The sequence below is a fragment of the Myxine glutinosa genome, chromosome 2 (genome assembly GCF_964187855.1).
Source record: "Myxine glutinosa chromosome 2, kmMyxGlut1.1, whole genome shotgun sequence".
In the NCBI taxonomy this organism is placed as follows: domain Eukaryota; kingdom Metazoa; phylum Chordata; class Myxini; order Myxiniformes; family Myxinidae; genus Myxine; species Myxine glutinosa.
In genome coordinates this window covers 102,738,169-102,761,897 of record NC_136262.1, presented here as the reverse complement: position 1 = coordinate 102,761,897, position 23,729 = coordinate 102,738,169, and the positions used below count along the sequence as shown (strand labels likewise).

Here is a 23,729-nt window from a genome sequence, read left to right as displayed (position 1 = left end):
GGCGGCGGACACCGCTTCCGGGTCAGAGGTGACATTGGTAACCTGCTACTGTTTATATCCAGATATAATTATTACTGCACCACAGAATTTACTCTCCGACTTCCTTTGTGCTGTCGCTACATTTGTCTCACTTACTCTCGACAACCTCGCTGCAGTATAACTGGTAGGCCTACTGTATAAGAAGATTAGATACGGTAACGTAAAGCTCGTATGAATGAGGGCGATCACTGATCACATGATGAAGATGATGATAAATCTCGGTTGTTTCGGTTGTTGCTTTGCGATGATCATGACCTACAACATCTAATTACACCATTTATTTATTTATCCTTTTAGTGTCTATTCTGGAATTTGCTATGTCGACCTCGACTACCTCTACTGTACCACTACCTCTCGACGATGAGGAGGAATCTACGGAGCTGCTCCAAAGTCGGAGACACGTTGCGTTCTTCTCTCGCTGCTTGACTGCTCTTCCAAACAGTTTTGCCTACTTAGAAACTAGCAGGTGCGTTTTGAATATTTCCTCGTATTTAAATAGTTGTTGTTATTATTGCGGATTATTAATTATAGATCGAACAAAAAACACAAAATGCGAGGTTCTTCTTCTTCTTTTCATTTCGATAATGAGCCGGGCTTCATGTTCATGGAGCGTTGGATGTTTTGAGCCAGAGTGGGGGAGGGGTGACATTGATTATACGTTCACTATTATCATTATTGCAAAATGATACTACAATTATTGTTGTTTAAAGTATTCGTATTAATTAATATATGATTTGTTACAAAGTTATTCTTTTTATTATTTATTTTGTATTTTATAGAATGTCATGCCGTGGAAGGACATGTTCAGCTTCTCTATACACCTCAACATGACGCGTTTGAAACATGGGAATTCTTCCGGTTTCTTTGAAGTTAATTAGCATAATCAACTCAGGAAAGCATGACGATCGTTTTGGTGTATCACATTCCACATCAGAAAGCTCCAGTCGAACTCCACAAAAACATGACTTGCACACATATATACACACGAAGGTGGATGGATACTTTTAGACCTGGGAGGCTCCGTTCCACCTTTTGAAACCCTCATATGGAGATACCGACCAACGACACAATTTCCTTTTTTCATTTCTGTTCCTTACAATTATGTATCTCTTATTCACACACACACACACACACACACTCACACTCACACTCACACTCACACACATTCACTCACACATACACACACACATTCACACACACACACACATTCACACACACACACACGCACACACACACACACACAAACACACACCGCGTCCATTAGTAGTAAATATGGTAATTATGCGCAATGCATGGGAATTCGACTTGATTTAACTATGTCTTGAATGACTCCAATGAAGAGGTCGTTGTACATGATGGTGGTACTTGGTAGCGCATTTCAATCACAGAGGGTCTGGGGAAAAAAGAAATACTGTATTGGAGTGTTGGCTGGCCGATCACCTCTTGGAAAAACCTCTGAGATCCTCGATTTATTGCATCTCCATGTTGTAAATACTTGGACCTGATTATCTCCTTCAAGCCATTGTTGATGTTGTACAGCATATTAAACCCGTTGGCCTTCTTTCTGTCCTACAGGCTTCTCCATCTGAGGTCACTAAACATTTTCTCCCCACACCCTGGCATCCCATCACCATAGTTACTACATACGAATCTGTCGTCCCTTCTCTGGACCAGTTGTACTTGCTGTATGTCCTTCTGGAGATGTGGACCCCATGCTGCTGATGCATACTCTCATCCAGATCTGACCATAGCGTTACGGTCAGCCGCCTTTACCTTCGGACCGCAGTTACCGAAATCCCTTCTGAGAAAGTCTAGAGTTCTGTTGGCCTTGCCGGTGATTATCAACGTGTTTGGGCGACGTCCGGTTATCTGAGAAAGTTATTTACAGTTTTCAGTGTTCTGCAGGGTCTGGTTGAACAGGGAGGAGTCTGTTCAGTGAGTCTGCTTGGCGTGATCCTAATGATGGCGCATTTCAATTCCATCTGCCACCTTTTCTCCCACTGCTCAAGCAATGACAGCTCATCTTGGAGTTATCTGTGGTCCTCCTTATTCATATTTTCTTGAAGAGGAGGCAATAATCTTCAATGTGTTTGGTTACGAGGTACGAACACACTCTGCGAGGTCATTTATGAAGGTGAGGAAGAACAGCTAATGTAATTTATTTTTAATGCACAAAGCCATGGGTGTCCCAGACTCACCATGCTCCTGCAGATAAAGTCTGTCTTTGTCTCTGTCAATTCCTGACCAGTCCTGTTTAATTCCTGACCAATTTCTGACCATTGGGAAGAACGAGCCATTCATGCATCCTGCTCCTGAGTGGCGACCCATCCAGGATTTATCCCATAGCCAAGGAAAAACTGCCTTGGTAACTCTATGCGTCTGAAGATGCGAAAGGACTGGTTCTTCTGATCATCATTATTCCTCATGTGATCTGGGGTGGCATGCAGAGGGCAAAGGTATAAAAGTGCAAGAGAAGCAAGGACAGATGTAACCTTGTTTAAAATAGAGAGCCGACTAACCTGCCACCCATAGAAGAGTGACAGTTATTGGGAACATAACCTACCTTGAGATAGCAATGGTGCAGCAGGCCTTTTTTTTATTGCATCACAAAGGGCAATGTGTGGAGGAAGTAGCACCAGCCCAGAGTGGAGAGCCATACTGTATAAAGCTCCACATAAAAGCACCAGTAATTAGCTTGGCACGGCTCTAGACCGCCTTACCTCTACGCAGAATATCCAGATGGCAATTGTCCTTTGATGTTGGGTTGGTGATACAATCCTCCTATGAAAGGTTATGGCAGATGGTGGGGCGAAGGCTATGGGAGATACCACCAGACTTGTTGGTGTCATGGTTAGAGCGTCTGCTATGAGTCTGGGAGGTCGGTGGTTCAAACCCTTGTCGAGTCATACTAAAGACTTTAAAATGGTACTATGTGCTGCTTTCTTGCTTGACGTTCATCATTTCAAAGGTTAAGAGCATGAGCAATCCTCATGGGTTGGCATCCACGGGGAGGAGGAAATTCCTCCTTAGGAAATGCTCCGCTGAGTATGGTGAGAAAAGCAACACCATTGTTGTGATGTCGCTCTTATCCAGAGTACCCCAGGAAGTGACGGTGCTTCCCCCAAGCTCAGTGGCTGTGTCTGTCTCGTTTAACAGTCTTGTGTTGTGTCACTTACTGTATGTTCGTCTGTATGCTCATGTGTGTGGTAGCTCCACTACGAGCCTTAGATAATGTAAAATAAAAAGAAAAGCAGTGCCAGGGACTGTAGCTCTTCCAGTGGCTGCCATAGAAGTGGATCGCATCGTTTGATTGCCGATCCTTGTGGGGGACATTGTGAGAACTTGTCAGACACTGTGGTGGGTTGAGTTTTTGTGCTATTCATATACGTTTACCTTTGCAATCCAATAACAAAGTACACCTGTGTTGTAGCTAGCACATTTGAGGATACATTGATTGAGAATTGTTGACTCCACCTCTCCCCCACCACACCTTAAACAGGTTAACAATTGCGTTTTTTGCAATTTCTGGCTTGGATATTCTTGGTGCCTTGGATGAAGTCGATCGGAAAAGCGTTATTCGTTGGATTTACTCTCTGCAAGTTCTTCCGGACAGACATGGTACGTGTTACATTTTAGAGCGTTCGACACAAAGCTCCTCCAACGTGATCCCTGCAACGAATGCAGGAAGCCTTAATTGCCACACTTGTGTTTTACCTTGTTCTCCGTGCCTTTCATGTGCAGAATCAAATCTGCACAACTGTGGCTTCCGTGGCTCTTCATATCTCGGAGTGACGGCGAGCAATGCACTGGTGAGCAATTTCGGGACACCTTCAAACTGTAAACTATTCGAGGTCATTTGGTACGGATCTGTCTTGAGGTTTGTGTCTGATGTTTGCAGTATAGTGTTGAGAGTTGAGTGTGGATGAGTCGCCAAAGACAAACCTTTGCAGTCATTACAGGTGGACTAACACCACCACACCCACGTTATGCTTTGCGTCCATGACATCACAATCTTGACCACCGTTTGCCTCGCAGGCCACCGAGTTTGCCCATCCTTATGACAGTGCTCACGTCACAATGACCTACACGGGCCTGGCAACCTTACTTATTCTTGGCGATGACTTATCGGGAGTTAACAAGAAAGCCTGCGTCGCTGGCCTGCGTGCCTTGCAGCTGGCGGACGGCAGGTTTGTGAAGTGCATTTTACCATTGCACCAAACGAAATATTATTCTTAAAGATGTTTATCTGCCCTTTTAAGGGTGTTACACGTTTAGCAAAATGTGAAACTTAAATTATTATTAGTTCATATTGTGCTTTGGAAAACTCCAACGATCCTCAACATGGGGGAATCGTATACGGTTTGTTTTGCGACCGAACCTCAAAGACCTGTTCTTCACGAGGAAATGCAAATAATGATGATGCATTATGATGAGACAATTTGTATAACATTGGAGAAAGCAAATAAATCTGTCTCAAGCAAGAGCGTTTTTCCGGGTCGTGGTCACTTCTCTTGGTCCTCTGAGAGATCTGCTTCCAAAAAGCTAAGTAACTGGTCCGGAATCGTTTGTGCTGCCTTCAATTTTATGTTCTCTGTTGATCGACTATTCTCCTTAATGGAGTATTTCATTAATTAACAGGATTATAAATAATGAAATTGATATATGTGGGAAAACTACACGCCCAGACCGGTAATCAAACCCAAGTCCTCTGGTGAACCTCTGGCGCCCCCAGTGGTGTTTATAATTGGATTTGTCCCCCCCCTCCCCCCCCCCCCCCCCCCCCCATTGGAGGAAGACCCTCTCGTGGTCAGGCTGTTGGTGCTCCTATGGTTGGCAGCGAGAGCCCCAGAAGCATTGACGGAAAGGTCACGGTCGCACAGATAGCTCAGATGGCAGAGCACTAGTATGGTTTTCCAGAGGACCTGGGTTCGATTCCTGGTCTGAGCATGTAATTTTCCCACATATATCAATTTAGTTCTTTTGGAGTGTTAACTCCTATGTTTTTTTTTTTTTGTGCTCATTGTATTTATTTTGATCCTGTATCTCAGAGTCAGATAGTTTAGGGCGAACCAAAAAATTACCCTATTCCGAAGCACTCCTTTTTTCCAGGTTATTGTGATTTTTTCCCGCTCTCCCTCACCTCTTTTTTTTTGTTAGTTGTCAGTTAATTTGTTCCTTTTCCGTTTCATCCCCACTTTCCCTTCCTCCTCTTGCTGTGTTTAATTCAGCTTGTGTGCCGCTTGTTCATCCCCACATGTCCTCCTCCTCCTCTTGATCTCACTCTCACCTCTACTCTGTGATGGTGTATCCACCGTTCCATTTTGTTCCGTTCCATTGTGCTCGAGCTCTTCCATGAGCCTCGATCATGTCTACAAAAAAGCGTCTTAAATTTTTACTTTAATCTTCCAATCAAAGTGCTATTTCCGATCATTGTTAGTTGTACACCTCATTGCAAAGTCTGCTTTTGCACTGGTCATTTATTGAAAACAGGATGCACTTTTCAATTGAATGAAATGGATGTATAGATTCCTATCTACCGGTGCCACAGAATCACTTATGGAAAACACTGCGGCATCATGGTTATAGCATCTGCTCTGAGTCTGGGAGGTCAGTGGTTCGATTCTGACCCTGGCAAAGTTATGCCAAATAGTATGTACTGTTTCATTGCTTGACTCTTACCATTTAGAGGATAGAGCATGGACAAACCCCATAAGTTGGCATCCATGGGAAGGATGAAATTCCTCCTTAGTTTCCCTGCTGAGAGCAGAGAGAAAAACGACATCATAAAGATGGCGTCGCAAGTACCCAGAGTGCTCTGGGAAGTGACGTCACTCCTCTCCTTTCCTCCTTGACCCCCAAGCTCAGTGTCCCTGTTTGGCTAAAATCAAGTCTGGTGTTATCTCATGTATTTGCATGTGTGAGTGATTTGTATTGCAACTCCTGCATGAGCATTAAATATGTAGAAAATAAAATTCCGACTGACATAATTTTAAAAGGGAGGCATTAAAATGGTCACATTATAAATCTATAAGTTCAGGCCTTTTAAGGAAGGGAGAGACGGTATCTCGAACTTGCTTAGTTGCAGCTCTTTTGACTTCTTTCCAAATTTTATTTCAATATCCCTCCTTCTTCTCAGGTTCTCCATTTTTGGCTTTTCTTTTGGGTATCATATTAATATTGGGATGTTTTGGCTGGCAGGATGGCCTAGCCACTTGCCTCTGAGCCATCTAGCCTGGGTTCAAATCTCAACCCAACTACAAACTGTCATCCTGGGGTCTCACAGGCAGGGCGAGGAATCAATGTTTGTGTGCCATCCGTCGGATGGACATGCGTCCAGTCTGCCGGCATTCCTTGGTCCCATGATGTGCTTCGTGAAGAGTATGTGAGGTATCGCACAGCCGTGCTCTCTGCCAATGAATGATGCCGTTCTCGCAGCCTTATGTGCTACATACAGAAAAAGAAGAAGAATCTATGTTTTGTTCCCTCCTCACACCCTCCTCATCCTTGTGTTTCACTTTCCCTCAGTTTCTGTGCAGTTCCTGAAGGCAGTGAAAACGACATGCGTTTTGTGTACTGTGCGTGCTGCATTTGCTACATGCTGGCGGACTGGTCAGGAATCGACAGAGACAAAGCCACAGACTTTATCTGCAGGAGCATGGTGAGTCTAGGGCACCCATTGCTTTGTGCATTAAAAATAAAATACATTTAGCAAATGATCATTGTGTATCATACATGCCTTTTGTTGACTTGTTCACTGGTTTCATGTGTTTGCTCTTTGTCTCACTTTTTTTTTTCCAGTCGTATGATGGGGGTTTTGGGCAAGGCCCTGGCTTAGAGTCCCATGGTAAGAGTTTTTTTTTTTCCAGCTGTATTTAATGCACAATTGAAATAGGATAAAACACCTTTTTAATTTTTTAAAAAATTTTTTGTATACAGAATTGAGGCTCGTGTAAGAGCGAACACATTGAACATGAAAAAATGCACAGACACATAAAACATGCAATGAAGGGAGCGGGAGACAAGAGGGGGAGAGAGAGAGAGGGAAGCACACAAGCACAACAACAGAAGAGAACAGGGACGTCGGTAGATCTGTGGAAGGGGGAGGGCTGGGGGAGGAGTACATGGGATAAAGCAAATTAACACTTCTAGGAATTTCAAGAAAGAAGTTGGGGATTTAAAGAGGTGGGTTTGGGGTGTTTTAACGGGGGTATAAAATATCAAGGTTTTGGATGGGGGAAGACAAGAAATGGTGGTGAAGAGCTGTTTCAAAGACCTGGAGGGAGGAGAGGGATTGAAGAGAGTGAGGGAGTTTGCTCCAGAGGCAGGAGAAAAGAGGAATGAGGGACTGAAGGTAAGCAGAGAGTCTTGATTTTGGCAGTTTAACCATAAGAGGGTTGCTGGCAGATCTTGCGCGTCCTACAGGAATATTTGGAGGACAGAGCACAGACAGAACAGGCGGAGCAAGGCCGGAGAGGAGTCTGTAGAAGATAGAAAGACCACCTACCTGCCTGCGGTGAGAGAGAGAAAGGCCCTCAGAATCAGCTTCATTGCGGGAGATTCCAATGATTCTGAATGCTTTGGTTTCAACCGCGTGAAGCCGAGCTAGGTGTGAGGCAGGAGCACCAGCCCAGAGAGGAGAGCAGTATTCCATTGAGCTGTGGATGAAAGCTTTGTATGTGGTGAGTAGCTCAGAAGTGCCCAGAAAGGACTTCGCACGATGGAGGACGCCCAGTCTGCCTGGTTGACCATATCACTCAATGGTGAATAATTACTTTAAAAATCTACTAGCTGGACTCGGATCGAGATCTTCACCAAAATTGAATCGATTCTTCCTTGTCACACACACACAACCTGTCCAACAAGTTTCGTCCAAATCCATCCATACCTTTTTTAGATATCCTGCTATGTATCGTTTTTGGCCCTATCTCCCAATGGTGAAGAATCACTTAAAAAAAGAAAAAAAATTCTCATATTCGAATCCATATTCAGATCTTCACCAAAATCTAATCAAATTGTCCTTGTCAGACACACAACCGGTCCACCAAGTTTCGTCCAAATCCGTCCAAAACCTTTTGAGATATCCTGCTATGTATCGTTTTTGGGCCTATCACCCAATGGTGAAGAATCAATTTTAAAAATGCTCGTAGCCGGATCCGAATCCGGATCTTCACCAAAATCTAATCATTTCGTTCTTGTCACATCCGTTATATCTCCGCCAAATTTCGTCTGAATCCGTACACAACTTTTTGAGATATTTTGTTCACAAACGGACAGACAAACGGACAAACGGACAGACAGGGGTGAAAACATAACCTCCATCCACCTTTGGTGGCAGAGGTAATAAGAACGAAATTAAGTCATTGAGTTATGTGTGTGTTGGTACTCTTTATTTCGTAATTTTGTTGCAATTTCTTCAAAGTCAAACCTCATTTTACCTGGACACTAATTGCTTGTTCCATTTGCCGAGTGATTAGATGAGCAGTTTGCAAAGCGCTTGATGCGGAAAGTCTGGCTTGGCAAGCGATACAAAGCTGCTTGCGAATGGAACATACCAAGCAAGCTGCTTGCTAATCAGGACATTTGTGAAGAAAGTGATATGATTATCTTCAGACATTTAAAATAACGCCTTTGATGTGGCTCTTTGCGAATAATAAATACCAAGCAATCCCATGTTGTGAGAAAAATGGGATAAACAAGTAAACAAGAAGACGTCATGCGGAGCACGATACTTGCAAAATCCGCCCCCCACCCCCAAGAAAAAAATTCCATTGTTACAGCAAATTGTCCATTTCATCAAGATTAAAATTGACAATCTTGATCAAAGCTCGGGTCAACAGGATGAAAAGTGACGATTTTTCAGATGAAAAGTGATGATTTTGGAAGGTTGACCTTGAGTTGACCTTTGACCTTTTGACCTCAAAAAATAGTATGTTTCCCAATTTACTGACTCGATATGCAAATGCTGTTCAATTGTCAAGTCAATAGGTTGAAAAATGACGGCTTTTTAGATGAAAATTGATGATTTTGAAAATTTGACCTTAAGTTGACCTTTGACCTTTTGACCTCAAAATAGTTCATTTCCCAATTTAGTGACTCAATATACAAATGCAATTCAATTTTCAAGTCAATCGGATTTAAAATGGCAATTTTAGAAATTTGACCTCCACCTTTGACCTTTGACCTCGAAATCAACAGGCTTCTCAATTGGGACGACCTATACGACTTGGTGAAGTTTTGTGACGATCGGTTTAGAATTGTGACCTGTAGGCTGGTGACAAACAAACAGACAAACAGACAGACAGAACCACAAACGCAACCGACCAATATACTTGAAAAATCTTCGATTTTGCAAGTAACAAACAGACAGACAGGGTTTTAATTGCCATGATGTTGCCTTGAGTGCACAACTTCACACACACACAAACAAAGCGCACTCAAACGGATTGTGATTTCGACACGAGAAGCACTTTTGGAGCCTTGAGTAGATGTTTGTTTGTTTTGATGTTTATTGCTTAACAACACACCATTTAAATTACATCTTGGAGAATATGTATTGCATATTATATCACCTGCTCTATTTTATAGCGCTGCATTTCAATGCTTATATATTTTGAGAGAAACTAAACATAATAAACGCAGCCAATACACCATGAATATCCGGGTTTAAGGTGCAATTTATCACCTGCGAATGCGCAGCAGTTATCACGATAAATTAATTTATATTATCGTTATCGCGATAGCAAATCTAAAGCACGATTATCAGCCCATCACGATTATCGCATAGCTCTAGTATGTGCTACTGTGCTGCTTCCTTGCTTGACAATCAGCATTCTGAAGTTAAAACACAGATACAACCATATTGTCGCGCGGACCCTTTCGGTTAATACCAGGGACCGCGGAAGACCAGAACGGCTTTAAGGGATGCGACGACCAAACACGGATTGTGCTATAATAAACGCGGGAGGAAGAAGGGAAGTGGAAAGCTGTGGTAAAAGCGCTTACCTTGTGGGACCGACGCAGCTCCGGTCCTGTACGAAATTAACTCAAGCGAATGACACAATATTTTGAGTGGAAGGGAAAATAATGCAAGGGTTTATTTACAAGGAATCGCGGGACAGGGAAATACGCGCCGGTAATAAAATGTCCTAAATCGGGATCCTGCACACCAGACTTCAGAAACGAGACGAGGGAAGAATTAATAAAAGAACACGTTCGTCGTGTAATTGGGAAATGTGGGGTGTGGGTGCAGCCTTATCTCGTCCGTAGTCTTGCGTGTAACACGGCCCCATTCGGCCCCGCTCGCGTGCCACCAGGCCCCGCTCCAAGCCTCTCGCCGCTCACGAGGTCCGTGCACCAAGCACCACGCGTCCAACGCACCAAAAGCACCACGCGTCCAACGCAGGCCAGCGAGCTCCACACGAGGTCGATCTCCACTCACGATCGGTCTGCCAAGACGAAGAGAGCATGCTGCGCAAGACGAAGCGCCGGATGTCCAAGAGGAAGGGCTGCGCAAAACAAGAACCAGATGTGCTCTCCTCAAAATGTCATTCGGCGCGCGCTGATATAACCTTGCCGGCGACGTCAGCCTTGGCGCGCTACCAACCAGCGACTTCCACCGAACCTTCCAGCTTCGCACCTCTCGCACTCGTTGGCTGGAGGTTCGTGTCTAGCGCGCTGACCAATCACACGTTCCCTGTAGTGTGGTCATAGCGCGTGGCACTTGATGTGGCTAGGCCTGTCGGAGGTGTAACTGGTGGCGGCCATCATCGGCGGTGTCCTGGCCTGGTTTCCTTTTGCCTGTTCCTTCCGAAGTCACTGTCAGGGAAGGGAATTATTTAATGTTGCGCTAGGGACCTAACTAAGTGTCTACAGGTGTGCATTGCCATAAGGGACAAAGGTTTGATGACCAGGTTGGACACACAGGGGCTGTTATCATTAAATCCCACACTATCATCCTGGTATAAAAAAACAAACAAACAAAAAAAAAAACATCCTGGTCCGAACATCCTGGTATGTTCACAGGTATACATCTTAACCGACAAATTGCCTAAACAGAACTTATTACAAGTAGATTCCCTATCGCGACAGTCGAATACTTACCTACACAGATCTATCTGGCTCTAGATATTGCTTTACCCCCAGACATAACAATATTTTGTCATCCCATGGGGAGGGCCAAATCTCTTCTTAATTGCCCCACTGATTGCATATGGAAAATTGACATCACAGAGATGGCGTCGCTGGTACCCAGAGTGCTCGAAGAGGTTGCGTTACTTCCTCCAAGGTTACTGCCTCCTTGTCTGAAGTCAAATTTTGTGTGTGTGTGTGTGTGTGTGTGTGTGTGTGTGTGTGTGTGTGTGTGTGTGTGTGTGTGTGTGCGCGTGCGTTTTGCGTTGCTGCTCCTCCATGAGCAATAGTATTGTGAGCAATATAACGTGTTCGGGTTTTGCATGACAAAACATATGCAATATGCCTCATTACATGATGGAATAAACAGATCAACTTTTCCCACATGACACAAAACTCGGATCTCGGAAATTTACAGCAAGCTTCGCACAATAATTTTTGTAAATGCTGGAGAGTTGTACCCCCACCTTAATATGCTTGAGCAACATCTTTACGATTAGATTATGATTGTGTAAAGCACATTATTTTAAAACTAACAACTTAATTTTAAGTTGTTTGTTTTAAGTTAAATTTTAAGTTGATTTAAAGTTAATTTTAAGTTAAGTCTGACTGGCTTTTTGACCGTGGCTGCATGTGCGAGTCTATTCTGCTTTGACTGATTTCATGTCCTTTTCAGGTGGCTCGACATTTTGCGCCATAGCTTCATTGCACCTCATGGGGCGGTTGGCCACTGCCTTGTCGATACCTGCACTGTGGGCCGTGCGCCGCTGGTGCATTTTCAGACAGCAATCGGGTTTTCAGGGCAGACCCAATAAGCCTGAAGACACATGTTACTCTTTCTGGCTGGGAGGCACCTTGCAGGTAAAAGCAGAGTCCTTAGTTTTGATTATCGTGGTTTTGAATATCTCGGCATTTTCCATGAAGGTAATTCCCACGATATTTAAGGGTTTAATGTAGTCTCAGTCAGTACACTGGTGTTTTCAAACTCATTGGTGATTCACATGGAACAGCCAATGTTTTGTCCATAATACCCGTGCAACTGCTACAGAACACACACTCAGAGATTCCAAAACACCCTAAAATATGTGAACCATTATTCAATGTTGAACAGTTCCAAAGGCATACATTGTGTTATTTGATGTGGCAATAATTGTAAATGTGTATCAAATATTTAAACATCACATGGTTAATGTAAAGGGAGGTATTCGTGTTTTGTTTTCAAGAATGGGAAATATAAGGACATCTATATACTGCGAAAGAATGGAAGAACACAGTACAGGTACAGTCGTGGCCAAAAATATTGGCACCCTTGCACTTTTTTCAAATAATGCACCATTTCTTTCAGAAAATAGTTGAAATTAAAAAATATTTTGGTATCCACATATGTATTTCTTTGATATGCAGTGGAACAAAACAAAAAAAAGCTGAAAAAATTACTAAATCTTAGCTTATTCCACACAGGAATCCTAAAATGGCCCGGACATTATTATTGGCACCTTTTAGAGGTTGTTCGAAATAATTAGATTTCAAGCAGGTGATTCTCCTTTACTTTGGAATTGAACTCACCTGTGGTGTGTTGCTGGTACCTGCAATATAAAAATCACTCATTCAACCAGTTTGAATAGAGAAAAGGAGTCATTCTGCTGTTTTGTGTCACTGTGTGTACCACAATGAGCATGGAGAAAAGAAAGAAAACCACAGAATTGTCTGAGGAGGTCAGACACAAGATTGTAGCTAAGCCTGGACAACCTCAAGGCTACAAGTCCATGTTCAGAGACCTAGATGTTCCTGTGTCCACCGTAAGCAATGTTATCAGGAAGTTTAAGGCCCATGGCACTGTAGCCAATCTCCCTGGACATGGCCACAAAAGAAAACTTGATCGAAGATTGCAGCAAAGGATTGTTCGAATTGTGGAGAAAGCACCTCGATCAACTGCCAATCAGATTCAAGCTGGCCTTCAGACACAAGGTATGACAGTTTCAACTCGCACCATCCGTTGCCAACTCAATGAAAGGGGGTTCTATGGTTGGAGACCCAGAAGGACCCCACTGCTGAGAGAGAGACATAAGAAAGCCTGACTGTGGTTGCCAAAACACACCTGAACAAGCCAAAATCCTTCTTGGAGAATGTCCTGTGGACTCAAATTAGAGCTTTTTGGTAAAACACATCAGCTCTATGTTTACAGAAAACAAAATGAAGCCTTCAAAGAAAAGAACACCTTCCCTACAGTCAAACATGGAGGAGGTTCAGTGATGTTTTGGGGTTGCTGTGCTGCCTCTGGCACTGGGTACCTTGAATGTGTGCATGGAATCATAAAATCAGGAGATTACCAAGGCATTTTGGAGCGCAATGTTCAACCCAGTGTGAGAAAGCTGCGTCTCCGTCGAAGGTCATGGGTCTTGCAACAGAACAATGACCCCAAACACACTTCAAAAAGCACCCAGGACTGGTTCAAGACAAAATGCTGGACTGTTCTGAAGTGACCAGCAATGAGTTCAGATCTATATCCCATTGAACACCTGTGGAGAGATCTGAAAACAGCAGTTGGGAGAAGGCACCCTTCAAATCTGGGAGAACTGGAGCAGTTTGCACAAGAAGAGTGGGCCAAACTGCCAGTAGAGAGGTGTAGGAAGCTCATTCATGGCTATAGAAAGCACTTGACTACAGTTATTTTGTCCAAAGGCTGTGATCCCAAAAGTTCAGCGTGTCAATAATTTTGTCAATGCCATTTCTTTTTATTTTCTGATTTAATAATAATAATAATGCATTTATTTTATATAGCGCTTTTCAGGGAGCCCAAAGACGCTTTGACAGAGTGCAAAACATAATGCATAGCAAAACATAAAAACAATTGCAAAAAACAAGAATCAATAGGGAAATATTCAAAGCAAAAAGGAGGGAGAAGGAGAAGAGATAGTCAGGGGTTAAATGCTGTGGGTTAAATGTTGAATGCAGTGTTGAACAGGTGGGTCTTGAGTGATGTTTTGAATGTGGTGAGTGAGGTAGGAAGGGGCCAGGTTATGGAGGGCCTTGTAGGTCAAGAGGAGGATTTTGTACTGGATTCTCTGGGAGATGGGGAGCCATTGAAGCTTGTAAAGGACAGGGGTGATGTGGTCGCGGGTCCGGAATGGGTGAGTAGACGGGCAGCGGAGTTCTGAATGTATTGGAGTTTATTGGTGATTGTTGAGGGTGAACCATAGAGGAGGCTATTGCAGTAGTCCAGACGGGAGGTGATGAAGGCATGGATGAGGGTTTCTGCAGCCATGGAGGAGAGGGATGGACGGAGACGAGCGATGTTTTTCAGGTGAAAGAAGGCTGTCTTTGTGATCTGTTTAGTGTATTTGTCGAAGGAGAGGGTTTGGTCAAAGATGATGCCAAGATTCCGGATGTGAGGGGAGGTGGATACTGGGATACCGTCGATGTTGAGGGCAAAGTTATTGGTGGATTTTATGAGCGTTTTTGGGCCAATGATGATTATTTCAGATTTATCATAGTTAAGTTTGAGGAAGTTAATTTGAAGCCAGGATTTTATTTCAGTGATGCAGTTTGTCAGGATAGAGTGGGTGGTGGTGGAGATGGACTTGGTGGAGATGAAAAGCCGGATGTCATCGGCGAAGCAGTGGAATTGGAGACCATGACGGCGGATTAAGTGACCGAGGGGGGACAGGTAAAGGACGAAGAGGAGGGGGCCAATAACTGAACCTTGGGGGACACCTTGGGGGAGGGGAGCAGTGGGGGATTTGCAGTTATTGATGGAGATGAACTGGCGTCTGTCAGAGAGGTATGATTTAATCCAAGAGAGGGCAGTGCCAGTAACGTTAAAGGTGGTTTCAAGTCGGGTGAGGAGGATGGTGTGATCGATGGTGTCAAAGGCGGCGCTGAGGTCGAGGAGGATGATAATGTTGAGGTTGCCAGCGTCAGAGGAGAGGAGAAGGTCGTTGGTGATTTTGAGGAGAGCAGTTTCAGTACTGTGGTTGGAGCAGAACCCGGATTGGAATGTTTCATACAGGTTATTGGCAGAGAGGTGATGTTTGAGTTGAGCGGCTACAGCGCGTTCCAAAACTTTCGACAGAAAGGGTAGGTTGGAGATGGGTCTGAAGTTGTTTAGGGTGTCAGGGTTTAGTCCAGGTTTTTTCAGAATGGGGGTAACAGCAGCAATTTTGAGGGATGGTGGGACGATGCCTGTAGACAGGGAGGAGTTTATTGTTGCAATGATAAGTGGAGAGAGAGCAGGAAGGGAGGCCTTGACAAAGCTGGAGGGGATGGGGGCAAGAGTGCAGGTGGCAGTTTTCATTCCTATGAGGAGTTCAGAGAGGTCAGTAGGGGAGATTGGGGAGAATTGAGACAGGGGATGGCAGGATAAGGGGGGGGCAGGTGGTTTGAGGGGGAGCGGGTGCGGCGGTGGTCAAGCTGTTGTAGATGTTTTCAACTTTGCGTTGGAAGAATGAAAGGAAGGAGATGCGGTTGTCTACTGTGAATGACTGGGTGGTGGTGTTCAGGGGGCTGAGGAGTTTGTTTATTGTAGAGAAGAGTGCTTTTGGGTTACCGGAGCCAGAGTGGATAATTTGAGAGTAGTACGCGGAGCGGGCGTGGGAGAGGGCATCTTTGTAGTGCTGCAGGTGGTCCTTGTAGGCTTGGGAGTGAATTGTGAGACCTGTTTTGTTGCGGAGTCTTTCAAGTTGGCGAGCACGAGTTTTCATCAGGCGGAGTTCAGGGTTAAACCAGGGAGCAGAATGGGCGAAAGAAACTGTTTTGGTTTTTATAGGCGCAAGTTGGTCAAAGCAGGAGGAGAGAGTGTGGTTGTAGTAGTCAGTGAGATCAGAAGGGTTGTGGAGGTCAGCGAAGGGAGAAGTGGACATTTTTTCAGAGAGGGTGGATGAGAATGAGGTCGGTGAAAGAGCGTTTAGCTTACGGAAGTTGATAGTGCGATAATGCCTTGGTGTTGGGGCGGGGATGTTGATGGTCATAGTGATGGCTAAGTGGTCAGAGAGGGTGAGGTCGGAGCCAGAGAGATGGTGCAAGATTAATCCAGTAGAGCAGACAAGGTCCAAAATGTGACCACGGTTATGGGTAGGAAAGTTGACATGTTGAGTGAGGTTAAAGCAGGTGAGTAAATCAGTGAAGTCAGTGGTTATCATGGAGTCAGTGGAGTCCATGTGTATATTGAAATCACCAAGGAGGAGGATTGAGGGGGAGAGGGAACATAGCTGGGTCAGAAAGTAGGAGAAGTCAGACAGGAATGATGGGTGTGGTTTGGGAGGGCGGTAGACAACAGCCATGACTGACTGTGTGTGACCAGAGAGTTTAAAAGCCAGGTGTTCAAATGATGGAGCAGATGCGATGGAGATGAGGCTGGTCCTGATGTCTTGTCGGTGAATAACGGCAATTCCACCACCTCGGCCCTCCGAGCGTGGTTTATTGATGTAGGAATATCCATTGGGTGTGGTGAGGTTGAGTGTGTAGTAGTCCAGAGGTTGTTGCCAGGTTTCAGTGAGACAGAGAAAGTCCAGTTTATTTTCCAGGATGTAGTCGTTGAGGATGAGGGATTTGTTGTTGAGGGACCGGGTATTGAACAGGGTGAGCTTGATGTTGTTTTGTACGGCGGGGATGAACTCAGGTGATTTGGCCAGGGTTCGCAGACAGGAGGTGCGATTGTGTGCGTTGCTGTGACCAGGTGCGCTGGGACGATGAGTGGGAGTGCGCTGAGCCGACCAGAGGACGGGGATGGAGTGACCTGATTGTAAATGAACAAACTTACGACCGGAGCCACGGTGAATGTACCTGGGTCGTCGCAGGAGTCCATTGGATTTGATTGCAGAGATGCATGATGGGGTGGAGCGGGTATTAAGCAGAAGAAGCCTTGCGGTGGAGTACCGCAGAGCCATGCCAGGCAGGAGCGAAGAGACGAGCACGAGGCCAAGGTTGAGGAGGCAAAGCGGCAAATGCAGTGGCAAATGACCGCCGCCGCTAATCAAGATCACGGCGGCAAACCGCCACCACCGCCGCTGAAAACAATGGCCACAATCCACGGGAGCGGGCCGGAGGAAACAGCGAAGGAGCCGGGCAGGCGAAGCTAGGAGCAGAGCCGGGACCATGCAGAGGGCAGACTCAATGGCCAAAAATCCGCCACGACCACCAGAGAAGCAAGCTAAAGACAATGGCCCAGTCTGAGAAGCGGCGAGCAAGCGACGCCAGCGTCCTCTCCGGGCCGGACCGGAAGCGGAAAAAAGTTTCTAAAAAAAGTCTAAAAAAAGTTAAAAGAATATATTAAGTTCTGAATCAAAAACAAAGGTTCTGTAATATTAACAGTGAAATAAAGAATTGTGGAGACCATATACTTTTGTGAATTTCAACTTATTTTTCGAGAAAATTGTGAGTTATTTGAAAAAAGTGCAAGGGTGCCAATATTTTTGGCCACAACTGTATGTCGAGGTTTGCCATTTCGAGAAAATCAAAGTTTACTTTCAGTGCTTAGCCACCACTGCTGCTTTGAACTACGTTTCTCTGAAAGCTTTGACTTACATGGAAAGATAGATGACATACTGTAGATCTGATTTCATGTAAAAGCTGAAATTAGACAAAAATGGATACACTGTGTTTTCCTATTTTTGGACAATTTTCCTTTCCGTTTTCTATCTCCCTTCTCTCACCACTTCATGCACCATCACCAAACTTTGTATACATAATTAGCAGTCTTACAATTCTGCTCATGGCATCTAATTCTTTCTCTGTCTGTCTCTCTCTATATAATTATGGTAAACCATTGGCTGTAGTGGCGATTTGTATATTCTTCTTCTTCTTCCCTGTTTACCTAATGTGTTGCCTCCTGTCTGTTTATTTTCCAGTTGCTGGGATTATTTTGTTGTACTGATGCTAAAAAGAACCGGCATTTCATAATGTCCACCCAAGACAATGTTGTTGGAGGCTTTGCCAAGTGGCCAGACAGTCATCCAGGTATGATATAGCAAACTGCCAATCAACTATCAGTTCTTCGGTAAGGGTGGAACCACCATCATAAAAACATCCCATTTCACCACAAAGACAACCAACCACTCTGTTGGGAGTGTGCGATGAACAGGCTCAGAGAAAATGGAGATAAATGAGGCGATCACCCGTTCCGCTAACTTAAATAATAATTTGGTTATCATTGGAAAGAAAGCAGTTGAACATTTTTTGTGATTTTCATCCGTCACTGGTTGGGATTCTCCCAAAGACTTAGAACTCCCTCTGCAAAATACTTTGCAATACCATGGAACACTCGTCTGTGAGAAAAGGTGAACGCTCAATATGTCCTTCAAACCGTAGAGTTGAAAATAATACACTTTGCAAGACCAATTCCTCTTACTCATATCCTATTATTTTCACACAGTCTGTTCTCATTAATGCTCTAAATCTGTCCGCTTCCTCATAGCAATATCTTCCAGTACAATCTACTTCCTTTTCTTATCAATCTCCTTCCGATTACTGATTATGCCATTATAAATGAACGTCAAAGCCATCCAAAACCATCCAAAACCAAAACAAAGCCATCCAAAACCTTGAACCTTGATCCACTTTGTTGAAATTCCAACTTCTTTCCTGGAAGTCCTTGCAGTGTCCATATGTTTTATACCTCTCCCACCTCCCCCCAAGCCCTCTCCCTCCCACAGATCTCTCGATGTCCCTACTCTCAAATGTCATGTTTGTGTCCTTCCCCCTCTCTCCCCATCTTGTCTACTGCTCCCCTTATTATATGTTTTACGTGTCGGTTTGACTTTTTGTGTGATTAATGTTAGCTCTTTCACGAGCCTCGATCTTGTGTACAAAAAAAAAAACAAAGCAAAAATTAAAAAGTCTATTTGTTTATTTATTTTAATTTCAAACGTATTTGGTGACCTACACTGCAAATTTGACTTTGGCGTAATAATTGTTCACGATGCTTTTTATAAAACAGATAAGTGTAGAGTATATAAAATGGATATGTTGTACATTTTAGATAAATATTTATTGTTGCAAGCACAGTTTTACAGATTAAACACTTGATCTTCTTTTTTAAACATTTGGTCATTGAACATTTGGTAAAAATGCTATATATATATCCATGTCTGATAGGAAATAGCATAGTGACTGCTCATGGAGTCCATGTTGACTGGTGAGAAACTTTTTTGTGGTATTTTTGTTTTATATGTTTTTACCCTCAAACCCTTATGTTTCTTTAATTTGCTTTTGTGTATTTATAGCTCTACATGAATCATTGCTGTCCCTTTTCCTGCAATACCATTGCACTTTGAGCATAAACTTCAATAAAATGACAATTGTGAAAAATTTAACGGAAATGTGATTTTTAAAAAGCTAATCGTATATGGAAATTTTTTTATCTTCTGAGTTTTTTGTTTTTTATGGATATCACCCCAGACAAGGCATACAGCCTCTCTATATAAGGGGCTAAGAGAAAGTTAGAAAAGTATGAGGATAAAGCAAAATAAAATAAAAATAAAGAAATAAATAAATAAAAAACCAAAAAAAAAAAGAAAACATCCAGGACACCGGAAGTAGCAGAGGTCGGGTTTTTTTTTTTTTTTTTTTTTTTTGTATACTGAATCGAGTCGAGTCGAATCGAATCGAATCGAATCGAGTAAAATGCGATTAAACCTCAAAGATGTAGGAAGTATGAATCGACATTCCTCTTCAAGCAGAGTAAATCGTAGGATAATGGGAAGCATGTTACAGGTAGTGAATTCCAGAGCGAGAGTTTTGATGATTTGAGAATGAGTGATGCATTTTAATGGGAATGAATGCATCTTTCCAGTCTTGACTTTTTTGATTTAGCAATTTGTATTTTTTTAAAATATCCCAGCATGAAAAAGTGGTTTCTGCTCGTGTGCAGATGCTCTGCACTCCTACTTGGGATTGTGTGGCTTGTCACTACTTGGAGAGCCAGGGTTGCAACCCCTAAATCCTGCTCTCAATGTAAGCATGCGTGCATTTGATCACCTGCAGCTCCTGCATGGTTTGAAGAAGGATACGAGAAGCACCGCCTGTGTCTGCAATGCCATTCGCCTTTTAGCCACAAAGTAACCCCATCACTGTTTCAACTGTTGCATTATCTGTCAGATCAGAATTTTGCATACTTTTATTACTATTTATGCTATCTCCAGCTCTCTGATTATGATATTGTAGCCAAAAGTTATTTTTGTTATTGTAATGCCTCTGGCACAAAGGCTGGTCTTTATCAAATATATTATTGGCATATGAGCTGAGCAATGAGATCTGAATGAGGTTTGGCCTGCACGGCTGGTGGGTCAACCTAATTACCCCATGCACGATGCGCAAAGTGGAGTTAGGCAATTGGTTCACTCAGTTTGTCTGCAGTCAATAATCGAGGAACTACTTAGTTTAAAATGAATGTTATATTTTGAACACTGTAGAACATGAATCGGAACAAGAACCTGCAGTTTAGTTGTACTTGGGCGATGAATTTGGCAAATTGTATGGAATCTCTTCCCAAGTACGAATGCGCACAGAAGGGTAAGGTAAAAATAATTTTGTCTGTCTGGCAGCTTGAAAATAGTTTTCAGTTTTGAAAATCAACAAAACTGAAAATCATTCTTACAAGAATCTTAGTTTTTAGGGATGTAATCATGAACACAAAAATCAGGCATGAATAACTAATTTAACGCATTAAATAAAGTGGACTGAAAGATGCTGCATCAATGGTGGTAAACTTCTGGAAAAAATTTTCTTTTTACAAAGCCTTAAAAAATTTTTTTTTTTTTTTTCAATTTTATTATATACTGTCCTTGAACACAGTAGAACACAAATCGCCTTATGGCACTTTCAAAAGACTTCAGTTTAGCAATACTTGGACAAAATATTATGCCATCTCGACCAACCAGATTTGCCGTTCATGTTCCCCATGTTAGGCGGCTAGTAGGAAATACAGGTCATGCTCGGAAACGCAAAACAACAGTTAAAAAGACCCTTCCCATGTCCTTTTTCTCAAGACTCCATAGAGGTAAGGTGTTGGATGAACTCTCTAGTTTAACATGTTTTAAAGAAATAAAAATGTGAAAATATTTATGCAATGTAAAAATACTGCTGGATTTTGTATATTTCTTAACAACTGAATTAAAATGGAAAACACATAATCTTTTGTAGTCCTTGAATCGAATCGTATGAGGTGCAATATTTCCGGACCTGTCTTCTTCATCCATGCTCGAGCTGGGGATAACTTCATTCCTTCACAATAATCTTCTAAATATATAAAGGACCTGTTTATTTATTTCTCTGTCATGCTGGAAGTGACCACACGTTCATGGAAGTGATGTCGCATTCATCACAGAAAGGGAGCACACACAATATCAGTGTTAGCGCCATTAGCCATTTTGTTTCCACTCAGGAAAGATGAATTTATGCTGTCCATAACTTTTTACGATACGCAGCTGAATTTGTGTTGATTGCATGATCATTGCGGTTGTTTTCACAACTATAATGCTGAAAGAACACCAGTAATTTTTATTTGCAGTAAAAAATCTAAAATAATCATACTTTTCTTTATGAAACAAAAGTAAATCAACAAGCCCATGAGTTATATTTTTATAACTGTACTGTGAAATAAGGCTAACCCCCACTCTAGCAGGGAAAATGGCCTTAAAATGCCTGTTGTTTGTTGTTGTTGTACTGTGAAATAATAATGTACAAACACCTGGAGGATGCTCGGTGATGGGGGTGAGAGGGAGGGTGGGGTGGGAGGGGGCAAGGCAGGTGCTTTTGGCCCTGTCATATTTGATGAGCTTTACACTAGGTATAAGATACTACACCTATTCCAAATATCTTTATCCCCATTCACACCCCTTGACTTTTTCACATTTTGTTGTTACAGCCTGAATTTAAAATGGATTAAATTTAATTTTTTTTGTCACCGAACTACACAGAATACCCCATAATGACAAAGTGAATTTTTTTTTACAAATTCATTGAAAATGAAATACAGAAATATCGAATTCATATAAGTATTCAGCTCCCTGAGTCAATACTTCATAAAAGCACATTTGGCAATGATTACAGCTTTGAGTCTTCCTCAAACTTTGCAGCTTTGATTACAGCTTTGAGCATTATTTTGAAAACTGGAGGAAACTCTGACAGGACGAGGTCTGGCAGACCCAAAGCCACAACAGAATCAGAAGACAAGTTTCTGAGAGTCAACAGCTTGCATGATAGGCGGCTCACACGACAACAGCTTCAGGCACAGCTTAACACTGGTCGAAGTAAGCAAGTCTCAGTTTCAACTGTGAAGAGAAGACTTCGAGCTGCAGGTTTGACAGGTCGAGTGGCAGTAAGAAAGCCATTGCTAAGATGGAAAAATAAGAAAAAGAGGCTTGCCTGGGCCATGAAGCACCACCAGTGGACTACTGAAGACTGGAAGAAGGTCTTATGGACCGACGAATCAAAATTTGAAATATTTGGTTCATCACGCAGGGTTTTTGTACGCCGTCGAGTCGGCGAAAGGATGGTTCTTCAGTGTGTGACACCAACTGTCAAACATGGAGGAGGAAGCGTGATGGTCTGGGGCTCTTTTGCTGGATCCAGAGTCGGTGACTTGCACAGAGTGACTGGCACCCTGAAACAAAAGGGCTACCACAGCATTTTGCAGCGCCATGCAATACCCTCTGGTATACGCCTAGTTGGTCAGAGGTTCATCCTACAGCAAGATAATGACCCTAAACACACCTCCAGGCTACTATGTATGTCAAAACTACCTTTGAGGAAAAGAACAAGACAGTAGGCTTCAAATCATGGAATAGCCAGCACAGTCTCCAGACTTAAACCCCATCGAGCTGGTTTGGGATGAACTGGACAAAAGGGTGAAAGCAAAGCAACCTACAAGTGCAACACATTTGTGGGAACTTCTGCAACAGTGTTGGGAAGAACTTCCCGAACAATATTTGATTTCCATTGAAGAAAGAATGCCACGAGTGTGTTCAGCGGTTATATCTGCAAAAGGTGGCTACTTTGCCGAGTCAAAAATTTAAATTAAATTTTGTTAAACAAAATGATTCTATGATTTCATTTTTTTATCTCCAATTGTTTATTTGTTCTATGCTTAATTTCAGAGTACATTGAGACATTAAACTGCGTAAATTTCAATAAAAACTGGAAAAATTGAGGTGCTCTAAAACTTTTGACCGGTAGTATATATGTAGCCTATATATATATATAACATATATATATATATATATATATATATATATATATATATATATATATATATATATATATATATATATATATATATATATATTGTTACAGACGCGGTTGTGGATGTTGGTTTACCGAGCGGTTTGGTATGACCGCGTCTGCACGTTTACCCGATTATACTCGAACGTTGACTAAGTCGCGCTATGCTAAATCAATGATGGAAAGGACACAACGGCTGGGTTAAAATGACACGACACCAAGGGTTCAGTTCTCAAGACCTCCGGAGGAGGTTATATTAGTTCAGAACGTTTAGATTACAGGGATGAGAGGTACAGCATAGTAAGATAGGCACTTAATTACGGTCTTATAATAGCCCCGACAGACGA

The 23,729-nt window shown here is 42.9% G+C and overlaps 1 protein-coding gene across 3 annotated transcripts; it reads left to right on the top strand.

The window, feature by feature from the left end:
• The first annotated feature begins 2 nt into the window (after window positions 1-2).
• PGGT1B (protein geranylgeranyltransferase type I subunit beta) lies at window positions 3-21,293 on the top strand. Of its 3 annotated transcripts, none has more exons than XM_068107629.2 (10): window positions 3-163; window positions 337-505; window positions 3,539-3,657; window positions 3,781-3,848; window positions 4,075-4,226; window positions 6,565-6,697; window positions 6,838-6,883; window positions 11,843-12,027; window positions 18,012-18,120; window positions 20,033-21,293. In XM_068107629.2, the coding sequence occupies exons 2-10, from the start codon at window positions 357-359 to the stop codon at window positions 20,221-20,223; spliced, it is 1,152 nt and encodes a 383-aa protein (XP_067963730.1). In that variant the 5' UTR covers window positions 3-163; window positions 337-356; the 3' UTR covers window positions 20,224-21,293. The 3 variants fall into 3 exon arrangements, with proteins under 3 accessions (XP_067963730.1, XP_067963731.1, XP_078628861.1); XM_068107630.2 differs by having other exon boundaries at window positions 10-37; XM_078772735.1 differs by having other exon boundaries at window positions 152-194.
• Window positions 21,294-23,729: the final 2,436 nt, after the last annotated feature.